The 16,779-nt window shown below is 48.9% G+C and overlaps 8 protein-coding genes across 8 annotated transcripts; 1 reads left to right on the top strand and 7 right to left on the bottom strand.

Annotated features, from left to right (window-relative positions):
- Window positions 1-882: 882 nt before the first annotated feature.
- Window positions 883-2,052, bottom strand: DFJ58DRAFT_914898 (uncharacterized protein). Its single transcript, XM_041395411.1, has 3 exons — window positions 1,573-2,052; window positions 1,345-1,487; window positions 883-1,313 (listed from the first exon to the last, which is right to left on the bottom strand). Exons 1-3 carry the CDS (start codon window positions 1,807-1,809, stop codon window positions 1,016-1,018), a joined length of 678 nt encoding a protein of 225 aa, XP_041242326.1. The 5' UTR covers window positions 1,810-2,052; the 3' UTR covers window positions 883-1,015.
- A 186-nt stretch (window positions 2,053-2,238) lies between these two features.
- DFJ58DRAFT_795293 (uncharacterized protein) lies at window positions 2,239-3,134 on the bottom strand. Its single transcript, XM_041390509.1, has 2 exons — window positions 2,860-3,134; window positions 2,239-2,807 (listed from the first exon to the last, which is right to left on the bottom strand). The coding sequence occupies exons 1-2, from the start codon at window positions 2,944-2,946 to the stop codon at window positions 2,505-2,507; spliced, it is 390 nt and encodes a 129-aa protein (XP_041242325.1). The 5' UTR covers window positions 2,947-3,134; the 3' UTR covers window positions 2,239-2,504.
- A 1,441-nt stretch (window positions 3,135-4,575) lies between these two features.
- DFJ58DRAFT_662603 (uncharacterized protein) lies at window positions 4,576-5,362 on the bottom strand (the record flags this gene model as incomplete). Its single annotated transcript, XM_041382307.1, has 3 exons — window positions 4,576-4,956; window positions 5,084-5,160; window positions 5,218-5,362. The coding sequence occupies 3 exons, from the start codon at window positions 5,360-5,362 to the stop codon at window positions 4,576-4,578; spliced, it is 603 nt and encodes a 200-aa protein (XP_041242324.1).
- Window positions 5,363-6,312: 950 nt separating this feature from the next.
- On the bottom strand, window positions 6,313-8,005 carry DFJ58DRAFT_662610 (uncharacterized protein; the record flags this gene model as incomplete). The annotated part of the gene is made up of 4 exons (XM_041382308.1): window positions 6,313-7,005; window positions 7,063-7,220; window positions 7,567-7,707; window positions 7,765-8,005. 4 exons carry the CDS (start codon window positions 8,003-8,005, stop codon window positions 6,313-6,315), a joined length of 1,233 nt encoding a protein of 410 aa, XP_041242323.1.
- A 424-nt stretch (window positions 8,006-8,429) lies between these two features.
- DFJ58DRAFT_716959 (uncharacterized protein) lies at window positions 8,430-9,031 on the bottom strand (the record flags this gene model as incomplete). Its single annotated transcript, XM_041384287.1, has 2 exons — window positions 8,430-8,864; window positions 8,930-9,031. The coding sequence occupies 2 exons, from the start codon at window positions 9,029-9,031 to the stop codon at window positions 8,430-8,432; spliced, it is 537 nt and encodes a 178-aa protein (XP_041242322.1).
- A 1,793-nt stretch (window positions 9,032-10,824) lies between these two features.
- On the bottom strand, window positions 10,825-11,688 carry DFJ58DRAFT_889274 (uncharacterized protein; the record flags this gene model as incomplete). The annotated part of the gene is made up of 3 exons (XM_041394711.1): window positions 10,825-11,391; window positions 11,454-11,524; window positions 11,583-11,688. 3 exons carry the CDS (start codon window positions 11,686-11,688, stop codon window positions 10,825-10,827), a joined length of 744 nt encoding a protein of 247 aa, XP_041242321.1.
- Window positions 11,689-12,721: 1,033 nt separating this feature from the next.
- Window positions 12,722-13,411, bottom strand: DFJ58DRAFT_729625 (uncharacterized protein; the record flags this gene model as incomplete). Its single annotated transcript, XM_041385776.1, has 1 exon — window positions 12,722-13,411. The coding sequence occupies one exon, from the start codon at window positions 13,409-13,411 to the stop codon at window positions 12,722-12,724; it is 690 nt and encodes a 229-aa protein (XP_041242320.1).
- A 2,064-nt stretch (window positions 13,412-15,475) lies between these two features.
- On the top strand, window positions 15,476-15,725 carry DFJ58DRAFT_729624 (uncharacterized protein; the record flags this gene model as incomplete). Its single annotated transcript, XM_041385775.1, has 2 exons — window positions 15,476-15,622; window positions 15,681-15,725. The coding sequence occupies 2 exons, from the start codon at window positions 15,476-15,478 to the stop codon at window positions 15,723-15,725; spliced, it is 192 nt and encodes a 63-aa protein (XP_041242319.1).
- Window positions 15,726-16,779: the final 1,054 nt, after the last annotated feature.

Raw genomic sequence — 16,779 nt, 5'->3', positions numbered from 1 at the left:
AGTAATAGAACAGAATCGTGCCTGACATCATCAGTACAGACAATGTAAGAAAAAGAAGAGTGGACGTGCCGAATAACAGGCCAGGATGGTCGCACACGCGGCGGGTGATAAATAACACGTTTAGTGCACTGGCAGGATGAGTCGCGGGGCATGAGGGAGATGTCGTGATGTCGCCGCTTGGGACAATATGAAACACAGGTGGGCCTCTGCTCGATCGATCGACTGGGAGAGTTAACGTTCGAGACGGGAATAACGAGGCGATGGGACGAGTAATTCACTGAATATGTAGGCAGTGTTGCCCTCAAAGACGTCTAAGAGTTCCATTAAAGCAGCCCACATGGTTCGATAAGGGAGATGAACAGGAAATGAGCGCTAGTAACAGAAGGACCCATGAGGATACCTAGAACCTAGGCTGGCAGAGGTGAAGCTCGAAGCATGAGACACAAGGAGCACCTCCTCGCAGGAAAATATTCAAGGGAGGGAGGGAACGTTTGATTCTAGGAGAATGCTATGTGGTACCCTGGAAAGCTAGAAGGAGCATAAAATGGAAAGAAGAAATTGTCATAATCGCGGAGTCGGACCCTGGCTATCAGGTATACGTACTAAGGTTACAATATTCTCGAAGTCATCATAATTCTTGACCGATCTCAAGAAGTTCATTAGGCTTACCCGGCTTACCCGCTCGATGCTTCATGACTAGTAGATTATAATTCCCGCTACAGCAGTAGTGGGTTTTGGTGTGTCATGCTCGAAAAAACCTCATCGTTCAACTTTTGGCAGAAAAATGCATTCCAGTGCTAAAAGGTGTTTTGTTCGCATGGTCATGTGACATTATTTCTAAGTCTGTGTATATCGGTATTTCTTAGTTGTCGACTACTATGTCTTCTATCTGTCACGAAATCCTCGGATCCTTTGCTGATGTTCCTGCTCTTATCTGTGTCAACGGTGCAAGTCTTGACTCCACTGTGTCATTGTCTTTTCTGCACAGTTGCAATGTGCCGCGTTCTATTTTCAATTACAATGGCGTGGCTGTGGAGTTGAGTTCTGGTCCGGTGCGCGTTCCTACTGTCGACGGTTGGTATAATTCTCGGCAGACATTTCGCTCCGTATATCGATCTTCCTTAGTACTAAGTAGCCATCGACTATGTCTTCTATTTGTCACGAAGTCCTTGGGTCTTTCGCTGATGTTCCTACTTTTATTCGTGTCGATGATGCGAATCTTGATTCGACCGTGCCGTTGTCCTTTCTGCTTAAGTGCAATGTGCCTCATGAGGTGGCTGTAGAGTCGACTTTTAGTCTGGCGCGCGTTCCTACTGTCGACGGTTGGTGTAATTCTTGACATACCTTATATTGGAATGGGTGCGACATCGGACTTGGCCGTGATTGGCTCGCGTTCGTGAATGGGAGATTCGATGGGTCTCGATTTCTTCGGCCTTCGGAGATGGTTCTGGCGCAGCTTTCTGCTGGTCATACTTGGAATTGTCAGCCTGGAGGTAAGTGTGTTCATCCGAATCATTTTCATATGGTCGAATGATCTTTTCTAGACAATCTGTCCTCTTCTTCGCCTGTTACCCAAACGGAATCATGTTTAGCTACCCAAGCGGGTTGTTTATCTTCATCCCGTTCGGTCATGTGACACTGTTTAGACCCTTTCCAGACTTTCCAACTCGGCGTGCAAGCCATAAAGGTTTTGCATCCATGTGATGAACCTGTGGAAGAATGTTTTATCCCCATCCTCTCCACAACCTCTGTTGACATGTCGAAAGACGACTCAGCTATCGCGGGATTCTCTACATTCGACGTCGCCATCAGCCCCGCCAAAAAAAAACAAGCACATGAATGGACAGAGGCACAAAGGAGGGAAAGGAAAAGATGGACTGACCGCTTCCTCCGTTTTGCGACCCGCCTGACAAAGTTCACTTGTATTTGTAGCACTCACCTCCATCTCGCGTCTCATCTAGGTTGATCTGTAAGATACTTGTACCTTTTCACCATTCTCGCGACTCGTCTGGGTTGACCTGTATGATATTTGTATCTGTACCAGTAACGCTTGCAATCGACTCTCGTTACGACTCGAAAAAAGCGACCGTAGCGGGCTCTGCCGCGTGCCGCCTTGTGTATTATTACCCATGAAGTTGTTATCTTTTACCGCGAATTCGGCGATTGTGCGAATATTATGATTGGTTTATTTGCCCACCAAAATATGACCCGCGAGCCCACTACACGCACATGCCACGCCGGCGCCAATCGTGACAACAATCTTAATTCTATCACCGTATTAGCAGCCTGTGGGGACATTGCCTATTTTTCCCTTTCTTTATTGTCCGTTGGGGCCATGCTTGATGCATGATGTTGGACACTACATTTGCATATGCAGTATCATACTACTTATGTCATGAAATCAGCTATGTACTCTGTTCATCAAGGCTATGCAATGGTCCGGGGATGAAGGTGCCGTCCTAAGGCGTTGGATATGGTAAATTGGGTGGGGGGGTCGCAGTCTACTAGTATCTCTTCCTTTCCTCTCTTTTGTGGGTTACGTCTCCGAAGACCCATGGTACAGAGGGAAGAACCCCGCCACTATGTTGCGCCGAAGAGGCTATGTGATCTACATAATCATTGACTAGACATTCGGGTGTGAGACTGCCTGTGTGAGCAGTAGTGCAGGATAGCAAGGGAGACGGAGGCGGGGAACAAAGGAGGTAAAATAGCCATCGGTACAACGAACGCGCTGGTTGAGTATTCCAGATGTGAGGCAGGGCACTTTGTGGATTATGGCTATCAAAAAGGAGCACAGCTCGCGATAGCTGGGGAAATGAATACGCTGTTAAACACGGTGGAGCCGAGCGTGCAGCTCACAATGGTGATAACAGGCACGCAGCCCACGACAGGCAAACGGCCCCACAACGGTAATAAAAGGCACACAGTCCATGATGGTAATGGCATAATGGAATATGTAAAAAGGAATGCGGCCTGGCAAACAGCGACAAAATTTAGTTGCTTTATAGCGCCGAGACGAAAAGTACCGACGGCCAAGGGCTTCGGAATGGAAGGAATGCAAGCCGTGACGAAGGAATGTGTGCTAGAGTTCAGAATATTAGTGGTAAAATTAACTTAGGTCACCTAGGGCATAAGGCCTATTAGCTAAAGGCTGCTCAATTCTAAAAGTTCGAGTTCAAACCGAGCACCACTAAACGTCGCCAAACCTGTCCTAAATGGGACTTGTACCTAACCCTTACGGCGCGCAGCGCCATAGCAAGTTATCTACAAGTACTTAGTCTTGCACGTCCCAAACCCCACCAAACCTTGTCATTCACGTTCCTAACCATCAGCAGGCCTAACCCTTAGCATGACTGATTTCCCTGACTTTTTCGATATAGTATATCATATGTAGTACTATGTTCGTGAATTAATCCAATCATCTCTCGCTCAAAAATGGAATCAATCGATTATACATTTCTACTTAACGAGGTTGAGATAAGGACCGGGTCTGCTGAGGGTTAGAAATGACAAGGTTTAGGAGTCTCGCTGAGGTTTGGGATGTGCTTTAAGACTGCTTGTAGATAACTTGCTTCACCAAGTGTTTAAGCGATGATTGGAATAATTCACGAACATACTACATATGATATACTCTATGGAAAAAGTCAGGGAAATCAGTAATGCTAAGGGTTAGGCCTGCTGATGGTTATGAACGTGACTGACAAGGTTCAGTGAGGTTTGGGACGTGCAAGACTACTTGTAGATAACTTGCTACACCAAGTGTTGGCGCTGCGCGCCTTAAGCGCTCGCACGTGAGTTCGAAGGCAGATCTACAAGACGATCTGCGAGAAATGAATGCAATACTTCCCACGGATTGGCCTAACTTAAGTCGAGGGCAGCTTCGACATGGCAAGGGTTCTCACGCAAACGGTCGACCGTTTTTTCAAAGACCGAACGACCGTTTGGACCGTTTGAAATGCACGTGAGGTCGAAGGTCACGTGACGCCGGCATTTGCCGCACTTACAGTCTCAGTCAGAACATGGCGCGGGGGGGCGACATTGTAAGACGCGCTCAAAGCTCAAAGCAGCGTGCGTCGCCCCCGTGTCTGTTCCCATTCCGAACAGGAATCATTGATCTTGTTCTCTATGATCTTGTCTTCAGCAGAATAATATCATTGATCCTGTTCTCCTACGATCTTGTCCTTCGGCGGAATATATCGTTGATCTTGTTCTCCTTAAACCTATCTTGCCAATATCTTAAGTTTTGGAAGGGCCTGCTGCACGGATAGGGAACATGTGAGTCGACGAAACAAACGAGACGACGAACAAACAAGACCACAATGGCATTGTGTGTTGGACAAACGCAACGATGGACGGAACAAACGGACAAACAGAACAAACGGATCAAGAACAAATTGAATGGGATTCGAACGGATCGAACGAATGGGACAAATGAAGAACCGGGTAATTAAACGGAGGGGGGAATCGTTTGGAATTCGTTAGTGCAAGAATTGGGGGAGCTGGGAGGGGAGCCAGTCAAAATAGGTAACCGGTGAGAGACAAGAGATCTGTGCACAACTCACCAAAAAAAAAACATTACTGCTGCAGGTAGTTAATCCTCAGCCACTCCTCACCATCGCGAGAGACAATCCGGTCGCGGGGAGTGGTTGGGTCAGTGACAAAACCCTTGAACAGTCGAAAAAGCACCATGTTATCCGACTCGTGAACCTCGGTGCGCGAAATCAGCAGCTTCGAGAATGCTTCAGTCTCGAGCAGGTCTGTCTCTCCTGGTCCCTGCATGAAAACGTGCTCGTAGACGCGCTGGACCGTCGACAGGAACACATGAGGGTGGAATGTTCGACCCTCAGAGAAGATTCCTCGTGGCTGAGGCCAGGGAGGCAGTTCCTCGCTGGCAGCCTTGGAGGACTGTTTGACACCATCTGTGCAATACCCCTTCTTGTGGTTGAGGGGCGAGTTCTCGGGTCCTGGATACATAATTGTTTGACAGTGGGAGCATGTCTGTGCCTTTCGAGCCTTGGAAATAAAAAAATGGTTGATGGGTCAGCGCGAACAATGTGCAAATGACCAGACACAAGTGACTGACCTTTCTGCCTGGTTCTTCCTTCACAAGTGGGACGACGGAACAATGATGGCGCCAAAATGACTCGCTGTTTTTGCATGCTGTTTGCCCAATGTAAGAAAAGCAGTTGAGAGATGGGTGTTTGCAAATGGACTCACAGGTATAGTCATTCTTGGTGATTTTGCTCATCAGCTTCGGCTCGATGTCACCCAGCGCACGTAGGAGGGCTTGTGGGTTCTTCTGGACGACTGACTGGCCCTTTTTCTTGATGAGACGGCGGTTGTACTCTTCTGTCGCCAGCATCCAGCGCTTCGAAGTCATTTGATATGACAGCCATTTGAACTCAGCCCGCATTTCCATAAATAAGTAGAACTCGTCTGAATTTTGGAAGGTGAGCGAGCGAGGATCAATACCTGTGGAAATGGAGAACAGGCGCTGAGACCGGGTCTGGCCTGCCGCGATAGCCATCGAGTTATTGATGCCAGTGCTGCCAAGCACTGGGCAATCCTGTGAAGAATTCGGGAGGAAGCTTCCGCGTGTAACGTTGATTGGGAGTGATTTGACATACCTCTGTGGCAGCGCTGGCAAGCACTGGGCGATCAGTGTATCATTGATCGGGAGTGATAGCAGCGCTGGCAACCACTGGGCGATCCTGCAAGAATTCGGGAGGAAGCTTTCGGGAGTGATTCAACATACCTCTGTGGTAGTGCTGGACAGCACTGGGCGATCAGTGTATTGTTGATCGGGAGTGTATCGTTGATCGGGAGTGTATCGTTGATCGGGAGTGTATGCAGCGCTGGAAACCACTGGGCAATCCTACAAGAATTTGGGGAGGAAGCTTTCGTGGTGTAACATTGATCGGGAGCTGATTCGACGTACCTCTGTGGTAGTGCTGGCAAGCACTGAGCGATCCTGCGAGAATTCGGGAGGGAACTTTCGCGTGTAACGTTGATCGGGAGTGATAGCAGTGCTGGCAACCACTGGGCAATCCTGCGAGAATTTGGGAGGAAGCTTTCGTGTGTATTGTTGATCGGGAGCTGATTCGACGTACCTCTGTAGCAGCGCTGGTCAGCACTGGGCGATCCTGTGAGAATTCGGGAGGAAGCTTTCGTGTGCTGCACCGTTGATTGTCTTGCACAGAAGGAAAGTACGCATCAAGTCGTCCAGTACCTGGGGCCATGCTAGGAACTTCTGTGCTGGGCAATGCTAAGGTTCGTAGTTTTTTGATGGTGCCGCCGCTGGCATCCCCTTCATCATCCGAGTCCAACGAGATGCAGACAGCCTTTCTCTTTGGCGCTGGAGGTTTCTGCGCGAAAAAATTGAGATATGGGGGGGGGGGTTGGAATGAAAGTGTTGTTACTTACCATTGGTCTTGAAGTTTCAGCTGGGAGCATAAGAAGGGCGGGGTCGATTTGCCACTCGTTGATGATGACATTTCGACTGGCAAGAAATGCAAGGTCGACTTCCTCACCTGTGGTGGGGTCAACAGACGAATCAAAGGAGTCAAGTAGGCCCTTCTCAATGTTCTCCTCCTTGATCAAAAGACCACCGAATGTCGCTACATGATCTGACATAACTAACCCAAAAGTCTCGCCTGAGTCGATGTCACCAAGCTCAGGAAGAAGCTGCAGCTGAGAGTCGGTGGTATTCTGCTGGAGTGTGTTGTGAAGCCTCGCTATGTAGTCACAGAGTCGGAGGTGATGTGAACCGTTGGCGAACTTGAGGAATGGCATGAGTTCGGGCCTGCTGAAAGCCACTCGCACATTGCGACGGAGGACAAAATCATGGCCGAGGGCAGCGAGCATCGTCACACCGCTTGGCTGTGCTCGCTGAAGGGAATTCCACCCTTTGCGGGATCCCTCAATGCGACTCCCATCAGTTCTGATGCCTTGGACGCTGCGCTCAAGGCACCCTTTGGGGACATGTTTTAACCGTTCTTGGTGAACCTGAGTCATTATTGTCAGTAGCGATTACAGTGGTACTTAGCGAAAAATGAAACTTACTTTCTGCGCTGCAGCTGACCAAACACCTTTGTCTGCCCATTTGCTGAACACCACCATAAGCCTCCGTTCCTGCTCTGCTCGGTCCCAGTATTGCGCAGGCTGACCTTTCTCGGCATGCGTCTTGAGAATGGCGCCTGTGATGTCAGCAGTGACAGCGCCTCGATAAGGACTTTTGCTCGATTGGAGCATGACAGCGATGTATCTTCAAGTGCATATTGAGTAAGTAGAAACTAAGTAGAAGTAGATGCATGGCACTCACCTCGCACTAAAGTGCCAAACATCGAGTTTTGAGTCCGTCTCCGGCATTGCAGAGGTCACTGCATTTCGGACTTGACAGCAATTATCGGCGACCATCATCTTTGGCTGGGGGACATTTAGAATGTCGTGGCGGTGCTTAAGACCTTGAAGGAGTTCAGTTATCTCTGCGTTTGTGCGCGTCTGGCAAAAGCGCTACATATGGAACAAATATGTCAGTGAAAAGCTTAGGTGAGTCATTGTCAAAACTTACCCATGAAATGATCTGATTGTCCTCATTCAAAACACTCAATATCCCGCCTTTCAGCTCCCTAGACTTCTGGCGATCCTTGTCGGTAAGTGTGGCCTTACTTGCTGCTTTGAACGTGTTGTCGAGTGAGCCGCATATGGCTGCCAGGTTGGAGAATTAAAGCTGCGTTGATCACACGAGTCTTTCTGTAAACTAACCTGATAAAGTCTTCAGGTATCCTCCACTCTCCTTTTGCCTTGTGCGTGTGCAGAAGTCTAGGAAGACTTCTGTGATAATCTCACCCGAAATCGATTTGTCAGCATATGTAAGCGGGTCGCTGGCGCTCGAGAATGCCTGGAGTGTCTTCACAGCGCTCTTACTACCAGAGAAATAGTTGGTAAGTCTGCTATTTGCATTGCAGGTGGGCTGTATCTGAAACACTTTGAGGTATTCAAGCATTCGCCGCTTGTGTTCCAACAGGTGGAGCTCTTTGCGGCACACCGAATATGGTAAGAGTGTCTTTCTAAAAAGAAAGACTGCATGCACTCACGTCTGACTCTTTCTTCCAGCCCTGCAGAGGTTGTTGATGGGCGCATCTCCACCAGCAAGTCGAAGAGATCATGCGTTAGGGCACAGCGATAGAAAAAGATTGGGATGTTGCCTGTTCGTTTGGTGAGTGGATGCTCCAGACATCTAATGCATGAAACTCACGAGGAATCCGCCAGTGCTCCCATGAACTCCAGTATGCAGCGCTCGTCGTTGCAAAACAGTAGCCCTCCAAGTTGGCTGGTTGATTTGTGTGCGCTCGGACATCTTCGACACCTCCAGGTATGTTCTTGTCGGTTGCCTTCTTCATCTTTGTTGATTCCTTGCATGTATTGCATCAAAGTTGGGCGCCGAGTGCTGTCTCTTCACAGATAAGACCATGGAGTTCGCGTGGCCCCGTGCTTGTCCACCCTTCCCAGGTGGTCTCCTTGTCAGAGCCGCATCGAGGACAGGTGGCAAGCTGTGGGTAGTAAAATGGGTGAATGACATTGAAGGGTTTGATGTACTGTGTTACTGGCTCAATGTCTTGATGTCCGAGTCCCGAGCGCTTTTGAATATGTATGTAAGATGGGGGCACGAATTGAGGCCCGAGCAATGGGATATTGAGGCCTAACTTATATGTAGGCTCGATTTTCTTTGATCGAGGTCGACTCTTCTCCCATAGGCACTGCACATATTCGACGACCTCGGCCTCCCACCTCAACTGAAACTCTGGACGTGGGTGGTTCTTATGGTTACGGGACTCTTTCCATATGCTGACTCGTTTTTCAACCTGTGTTTAATCCGTCATTCGACGAGTTGATGACGACGTCTCTGACGGCCAAAAGAAAAACTTACGTTTACAGTCCAGCTTTTCTCAAAGGCATTTTTATCAATAGGCGAGATGGCTGCCAAGTTTTTGAGGAGGTTGAGGACTACTTTAGGCTCGAATACTGACATATGTCCTGTGAAGGTGTAGTACTGGTGGAGGTGGAGCCACAGACGTGTTTTAGGGGGTTCTGAGTCCTCTTTAACCTTTGACAACTACCACGTTATAGCGTCTTGACGTGATCCCCGCTATACATATATTTTCTGCACGCGAGCTACTGCCGTTGAAAGAATATTGTCTGAACTTCTGATTGGTGGGTTGAAATTCCGAATTCACCACATCGTTATTGGAGTGCACACCGATCGCGTAAATTCAGGGAAATACTAATTACTAGTACACAGTAGTTCAATACACTCAATGACCCCGCACATCCATATTCCCTCCTGCAAGTCTACTGCAGGGAGAGCTAACACACATACTAGCACACATACAAATGCAGAGAAAGCGCTTGATGTGTTCACCGGCAGCAATGACACTGTCAGAGTTCGGCCAGACATCCAGATTCATCCCGCAGACATTGCACGCTTCGTGCAAGTCGGATTCGACGAACAGATGAACTCTTTTGCGACCCGCTCGGGCTTTCAGCCAGCCATTATTCAAGACATCTACAAAAATGTGAGCAGCTACAAAGACACACAGAAGGTGGTGAGGGCCATGCGCATTGCTGCCATGGAGTCGGCTAAAGTCGAGATCCAACAACTGAGGAATCAGAGGCTGCGAGAAGATTCAGACTCAGAGGACTTGTATGAGAGGCCAGAGAAGGCCAAGGCCAAGACGGAACCAAAAGAGGAAGAAGATTCAGACTTGGAGGACTTGTATGAGAGGCCAGAGAAGGCCAAGGCCGAGACGGAACCCAAAGAGGAAGAAAACGATTGAATTGGCGAGTAAAACATGCACTGTGTGATACTGGTTTCTACTCGAAGCGGCATTTGTAAAGCTATGGTAACTATTCAATACACTGTTGTTGAGAATTGTGTCAGTATGTACCGCAAATACAAAAGATAACCAAGTTCAGTTCACCTTGGAGATATGGCCTTCAGAATAGGACCGGGCCGATGGCTGCTCTCCGTCGAAACGTTGTGGGGACATAAATGTCCCAATTATTGAAACCGACTCCCTTAGTTAACCGAGGATGATCATTCTCACCCGTGCATCTAAATTTAATCAGCCATGGTCAGTTTAAAAACCCGTTCGCACTAAGTAGTAAGAGGGTGCGTACCAGGGCGCGTATGTGCCTAATCGACCGGTAGCAGTTCGAGAGCATGAACCATTCAAAGGAACAAAGGTAGGATATTCGCAGGACCACTAAGTCTATTGTAGATAGTTCAGACAATGATTGAAAATGAAAGGGTGGTAGGCACCAACCTAGACAGTGATCACACCAACCTAGACAGTGGTCGTCCATCCCAGCAATGGACTCGCATCATTGATTGAACGTCCTCGACCAGGGTGCAAGTTCGCGCCTGCGCCATAGGACGCCAGACTCCCTGGGATCGTTTTCCGGCTTCGGAAGTCGGACCCCCTGCGAACCCTTGGAATCTTCTCGGCTCGCCTGCGGCGAGCCCCCCCCTTGCCATGACCAATTTTTCAAGTCGAGCGTTTTACGCGGTTTTACGGTCACGTGACCTTCCGCTGGATTCTCTCCTCCTTGAACTTCCTTCATTGCGACGCACGTCGTTTCTCGTTGTTGCCAGTGGTTGTTCTCGTTTTCAGACGCTCTCGACTTTCCGAGTGCTCAGAGCGCTCGGCTCGAACGGTAATACATGAATCCGACTATCTAACACAACGTTATAACAAAGCAAATCGACGGATACAAAGGGCAAAGACAGTCAGACTACAACAGCCACAGTGTGACGAAAATGATCTAGGGATACAATTGTTGAGTTGCGGGGACAAACCGAGCACGCGGGAGTGACGGTGCGTGAAAATACAATGCGAAAAACATCGAAACAAGGGGGGAAAATGAGAGTGTATGAACGTGTGTGGTTCGTGAATCGTGGATGTGGGGGTAATAGCCTTCAGCGGGAGGAGGATGCTCGGACTTCTGGGCGGCCGTTCTTGCTTGCTCGACCGGTGATTTCTCCGCGTCCCTCACGCTGGCGCTGGGTGGCATCGAAAAGTGGCTTGACACCGCAGGTGGCCTCAGGGTATGCTTGCAGAAAAACTTGAAGGAACCCGAAACAGCAAATTGCAAGACCCAGCTATCAGGCGAAGATTTCCACACATTTTCTGCTGCCCGAATCTCAATCTCGCTCATGCGCAGGTTAAGCCAGTGAGTATGGTTAAGCCAGTGAGTATGACCCACGACGAAGGTGGTCGGTAGGTCATCCACGAATTTGTGGCTCGGAATGAGCCGGAGGATGGGTGAGTCGTGTTTGATATGCTTCGCACAGATGATGAGATCGTTCGAGTTATGGAGAGAGAAAGACACCTTCGGGAACAAGCGAGTGCATCAATAGTGGCTGAGTGATGGCAACGAGAGTAACTACTAACCTGATGGTCACAGAGGTTCCCCCGTGTCGCATATTCCATTCCACGAATATCAGCTGGAACGATGTCCAGAACTTGCTGTAGTTGATAGGTGAGTGTGTATCAACAAAACTACAACTTTCAAAGACTCACATGTCATAGTCACTTGCAGCGAAGGCATCATCTCCGTTGGCAAGATATATGGCGCCGTATTCCTGCTTAAATGCTGAGTGAAACGGGTGAGGATCAGAGCCTGCATGACAATATGAACTCCAGACTCGCTGTTGGACCAGTCAAAGCAGCGGGCCGTCGCATTTTCATCAATCATATCTATCATGGGAGCATGCTGGAGCTGGCGGCGGCGGCGAAGTGGACAAAATCAGCGAGATGTCGCGTCGTCGAGACTTCAATAGATAATACGAAGCGAGATCTTAACAGTGCGAGCTCCACCTATTTACACCAGTTCACCACCCGGCACACGAAAGGCAGTTACTAGGTGAGGAGGGTAGAGCTGCGAGCACCATTCAGACTCTCATACCTAAGCCAGTAATGAACAAGACCGCCAAAATTCTTCATCAGGTAGTGTCGAGGGCTGTTGGGGTTGAACACAGCTGATAGTGCAGGACAAAGAGCAACGTGATTGTATAATGTGACAAACAGTCACGCTGCCTGGTTAGGGCAGCACCCACCCTTGGCACCACTTTGGCGATGTTCCCACGGTACGTCAGACCCCATTCTTATGTAGGGGATATATGGTCTGAGAGACCCCCTCCTCCCAGAGGTCTCCCCCTACTTTCGCAGGGCTGGGAGGATCTCTTGCGAGAGGATACAGGTATGCCGTCGTAGCAGAGGTAATGTCTTCAGGATGTTCTCTTGAACCTCACCACAGCACCCTCTCCAGATGGTGTTGCTGTCTGATGAGGATCACGATGCCACCATCTCTGTATGTTGCCCACAACGTCTGCAAGTGTGACGAGGGCCACAATGTCACCATCTCCGTATGTTGCCTGCGACGTGGCGACTGATGGCGGATATCTTTGTAAGCTCTGGGGTTATGTTTTCTCTCTCTCAATATGACCATAGCACAATTTGAATATATGTTGTTCCTCACTCACGAAACAAGGCCTGATTCAGACACAACAAGATGTATTGACTACGGTAGAACACGATGAATACGTCAATGGCAAGAACGGCAAGAAACGTTAGATGCGCAAACTCGATATGTAGTTACATGACAACGCAGGACTCAATATGTGCATGGCCAAGGGCAAACAAGGACTGTGAGTGCGAGTCTAAGGAGCCTGTCCTCCATCCTCCTGGTCCTTGGGATACTCATTAGGATACTCCCGCCCATAGCCGTGCTCGTATCTCCCTCCCGAACCGAAATAAGCATGGCTGGGAGGGTGCCAGTAGCTCTCGACGTATCCCTCGTATCCATCTTGATTGTCGCGGTAGGGAGCATCGTGGTACCCACCACTGCGATACTGATGCTGAGGACCATGAGGGGCCTGGGGGGCATGAGGCATGCGAGGATCATGGTAATATTCTGACGGCGGGTAGCGGGCGAAGCCTGGTGCAAACCGCGGCATCATTGGACCTCTTGGGCGGCCATACATACCCGGTCTCGCGTCTCCATCATGCGGCCGCATCATGGAATGACCCTCAGCATTGACATCTCTGTCAGTAGGCATGGCTGACGCCTCAGGTTCCACACGCCGCTCATAGTGGGATCGTGGTATTTCCATGGCATGTTCACTGCGCCCATGATGCGTTGCTATGGTTGGGGGGAGTTCCACATCAGGATCCCGGTGTTCTTGATGGACTGCCAGAGCGGGCTGGCCTGGAATCGCCACAGGCTGCAGGGATGAAGGTTGCATGATAGGCGACTTAGCTGCCGGCGCAAGAGGTTCTCCATGCTGACGGGATGGAGGTTGCGTGCTAGGCACCTTTGCGACTGGTATGAGATATTCCCCGCGCTGCATAGATGGGGGTTGTATGATAGGCGGTGTAGAGACTTGATCCTGAGTAGCCTCACAATGGCATATATTGCAACATAGGTCGAGTCTACAGTAATATGCATGCAACGCGACACTTGCGCAATAAACGCGATGTTCGCGCGACACACGCGACATAGGCGACACTTCCGCGACATAGGCAACACTTCCGCGACTTGCGCGCGCTTTAGGCGAATTTTCCCGCGCCTAAGCGCCATAGGGCGCCTGACTTCCCACTGTGTTTTCCCATGTCCAACCAAGTTCCCAGGTATGCATTTCTCCATTTATCATTTATTTCAACATCGTACCATGTTTATTTTCACTTGGTACACATTTTTCATTACACATTTTTTTACTTAACACAACACACATTACCAGGGACCACCATCATCATAGACAGTCACCATCTCCGAGTTTTTATTATGTTTTGAATAAATCATCGCAAGCCCTAGTAGCAGTTAGCTCTAGTGGCCATATCCACATATTGCAGTAACATATCTCCGTATTATACGAGTGAACGGATGTGCATAATATCCCGTATGATACGGGCCAGCGGACCATGGGCCGAAGGTAGATATATCCTCGACTGTGACGGATGGGCCGGGAGTGTTATTATTCCCGATGGAGACGGGTTGGCCCAGGTGGGGAATATGTAAAGTAGATGGGTGGGCCGATGGACATGAATTTTCAATAGACGGATCGGCTGAGGTAGTTGGATATTATGTAGATGGGTGTACCAAGGTAGATATGTATCAAATAGCCGGGTATATCAAGGGTGCTTGTTATCACATAGACAGGTGGGCCCAGATATATATCATATTAGACGGGTGGGCCGACGAATTAATATTATTTTGTAGACGGGTGGGCCGACGTATTGGTATTATTTTGTAGACGAGTGGGCCGAGGGAGCGGTGAAAGATTTATTATATACGGGTGGGCCAATGGTAGACATATATTGCATAGACGGGTAGGCCGACGTAGGGGTATATAATATAAATGGTGGGCCCAGGAGAATGATAATTGTAGACATGATGGAGCTCAGCTAGTTGTATATCATGGAGGTAATAATTCAAAGTCATCTAATGATGTAGTATGGCATGGAGCCTTGCAAAGGGGTGAAGTGGAAACTCGAGCGAAGTGTACCAAGTTCCTGAGACCCGGGTCTCGACAAATGAATATGTGATGTCCAGCACACTTCCAATCGTCTGGTATTTCATTGAGCAATATATGATAATAGATCTTTGAAAGCCAACATCATCCAAGCCTACCAAATGCCAAATGCCAAGTTCCAACTACCGAAAATCAAGTGAAGTGTACCAATATCCGAGCCCTGACTATCAAATCCCGACAATCGACCATTGAGTCCCGACTACCGAGTCTTGAAACCCGAGTCCCAAAGCCCGAGATTTGAGTCCTGAAACCCAATGCCCGACCATTGAATCCCAACAATCGAGTATCAAGTCCCGACCAACGAGTCCCAAATATTGAGTCCTGACCATCGAGACCCAACACCCGACACCCGACACCCAACACCCAACACCCAACACCCAACACCCAACACCCAACACCCGACACCCGACAACCGACAACCGACACCCGACACCCGAGATTCAAGACTCAAGTTCCGACTATGGAGTCCCGGATATCAAAAATCAAGTGAAGTGTACTGAGATCCGAGTCCAACCTGAAGGATTCCTTAGGCTGGACTTCCAAACCTTTGGATTTGTCCTTCCATCTCTATCCAAGCTTAAGGATTGATTCCTTAAGCTGGACCTTTGCCTTTCTGGCACTTCCTGTCTTTCCAAGACTTATGTCTACTTCCTGTTATCTCCGACTCCACCTAAGTGTAGCCTACCTCTGTTTGCTTCTACTCCAGACCTTGTCCATGGTAGTCTTTATTCTCCTGTCCTATAATCCTGTCCACTCCTGCTGACCTCCAGACCTTTGGATCTCCGGACATCTTACCCTTCGGATATCAAAACCTTTGGACATTGTAACCTTTGGACATCATGACCTTCAGACATCATAACCTTTGGACATCTGAACATTCAGATGGCGCAACCTTCAGACATCCTGTCCTCTGGACCACTCCTCCTATCAGATCCTGCTTTGGACTCTGTCCCTTGCAGTCTCTCCTCCATGTGCTTCCATCTAGGAAGCTTACCTTCAGAAGTCTTATCTTCGGACCCTATGCAGCAGGTGAAACTCCTCCAGAGTTTCCTGTACTTCTCTAGAAGTTTCTATACTCCTCCGGAAGGTTCCTGTGCTCATCCAGAAGTCCTCCAGCACTCCATCAGAGTAGCCAGTCTCCGGAAGTCCTTCGGACTTCATTGGATTTCATCTGGACTTCATTCTGAAATTAAGGGTATGTACTTGGGAAAGGTGCAAAATAAAATATACTGACTACCAAGTGCTGAGCACTAAGTGTCGAGTTCCAAGTTCCGAGTTCCGAGTTCCGAGTTCCGAGTGCCAAGTGCCCCGATGCTTTCGGGTATTAACACCCAGATAGCCCTCGCTCTCAGGGGCCCGTCAGAATTTAGATCATCTCAAACGGATGTGATTTGAGTGAGATATGAGCAAAATACTATATACCGGGTGAATTTTGGCATCAGAAGTTCGATGCTTTCGGGCATTGACATGAAGATAGCCCTCAATCTCAGGGGTGTGGGAGAATTCAGATTGTCTGAAATGGATATAATTTGAGTGAGATATATGCAAAATACAATATATTGACTACTGAGTGCTGAGTACCAAGTGCCGAGTGCCCCGATGCTTTCAGGCATTAACACCCAGATAGCCCATGCTCTCAGGGGCCCATCAGAATTTAGATCATCTCAAACAGATGTGATTTAATGTGTCCCAAGTGCTGAGTGCCGAGTCCCAAGTGCTGAGTGCCGAGTGCTGAGTTCTGAGTTCCGAGTTCCAAGTTCCAAGTTCCGAGTTCCGAGTTCCGAGTGCCAAGTGCCCCAATGCTTTCGGGTATTAACACCCAGATAGCCCTCGCTCTCAGGGGCCCGTCAGAATTTAGATCATCTCAAACGGATGTGATTTGAGTGAGATATGAGCAAAATACTATATACCGGGTGAATTTCAGCATTGGAAGTTTGATGCTTTCGATGTTTTTGATGTCGGGTCTTGATGCTTTCGGGCATTAACATGTAGATAGCCCTCGATCTCAGGGGTGTGGCAAAATTTAGATTGTCTAAAACAGATATAATTTGAGTGAGATATATGCAAAATACCACACACTGACTACCGAGTGCTGAGTGCCAAGTGCCAAGTGCCGAAAACCAAGTTCTGAGTGCCGAGTGCCGAGTGCTGAGTGCCGAGTTCCGAGTGCCGAGTGCCCCGATGCT

Source organism: Suillus subalutaceus (genome assembly GCF_016647625.1).
Source record: "Suillus subalutaceus strain FC151 chromosome Unknown DFJ58scaffold_76, whole genome shotgun sequence".
Taxonomy (NCBI): Eukaryota; Fungi; Basidiomycota; class Agaricomycetes; order Boletales; family Suillaceae; genus Suillus; species Suillus subalutaceus.
Note: the sequence above shows the minus strand (reverse complement) of the source record. Positions and strands in the feature narration are given on the sequence as shown.

Bases quoted from the DNA above. Each gene is read 5' to 3' on its own strand.
- DFJ58DRAFT_795293 (XM_041390509.1), bottom strand. From the start codon at position 2,946: ATGCCATTACCATCATGGACTGTGTGCCTTTTATTACCGTTGTGGGGC. The intron at 2,808-2,859 runs GTGAGCTGCACG...TCATTTCCCCAG, and splicing joins GCGTGCCTGTTATCACCATT to CTATCGCGAGCTGTGCTCCT.
- DFJ58DRAFT_914898 (XM_041395411.1), bottom strand. From the start codon at position 1,809: ATGGCGACGTCGAATGTAGAGAATCCCGCGATAGCTGAGTCGTCTTTC. The intron at 1,488-1,572 runs GTAACAGGCGAA...ACTTACCTCCAG, and splicing joins CTAAACATGATTCCGTTTGG to GCTGACAATTCCAAGTATGA. The intron at 1,314-1,344 runs GTATGTCAAGAA...AACCGTCGACAG, and splicing joins CGCACCCATTCCAATATAAG to TAGGAACGCGCGCCAGACTA.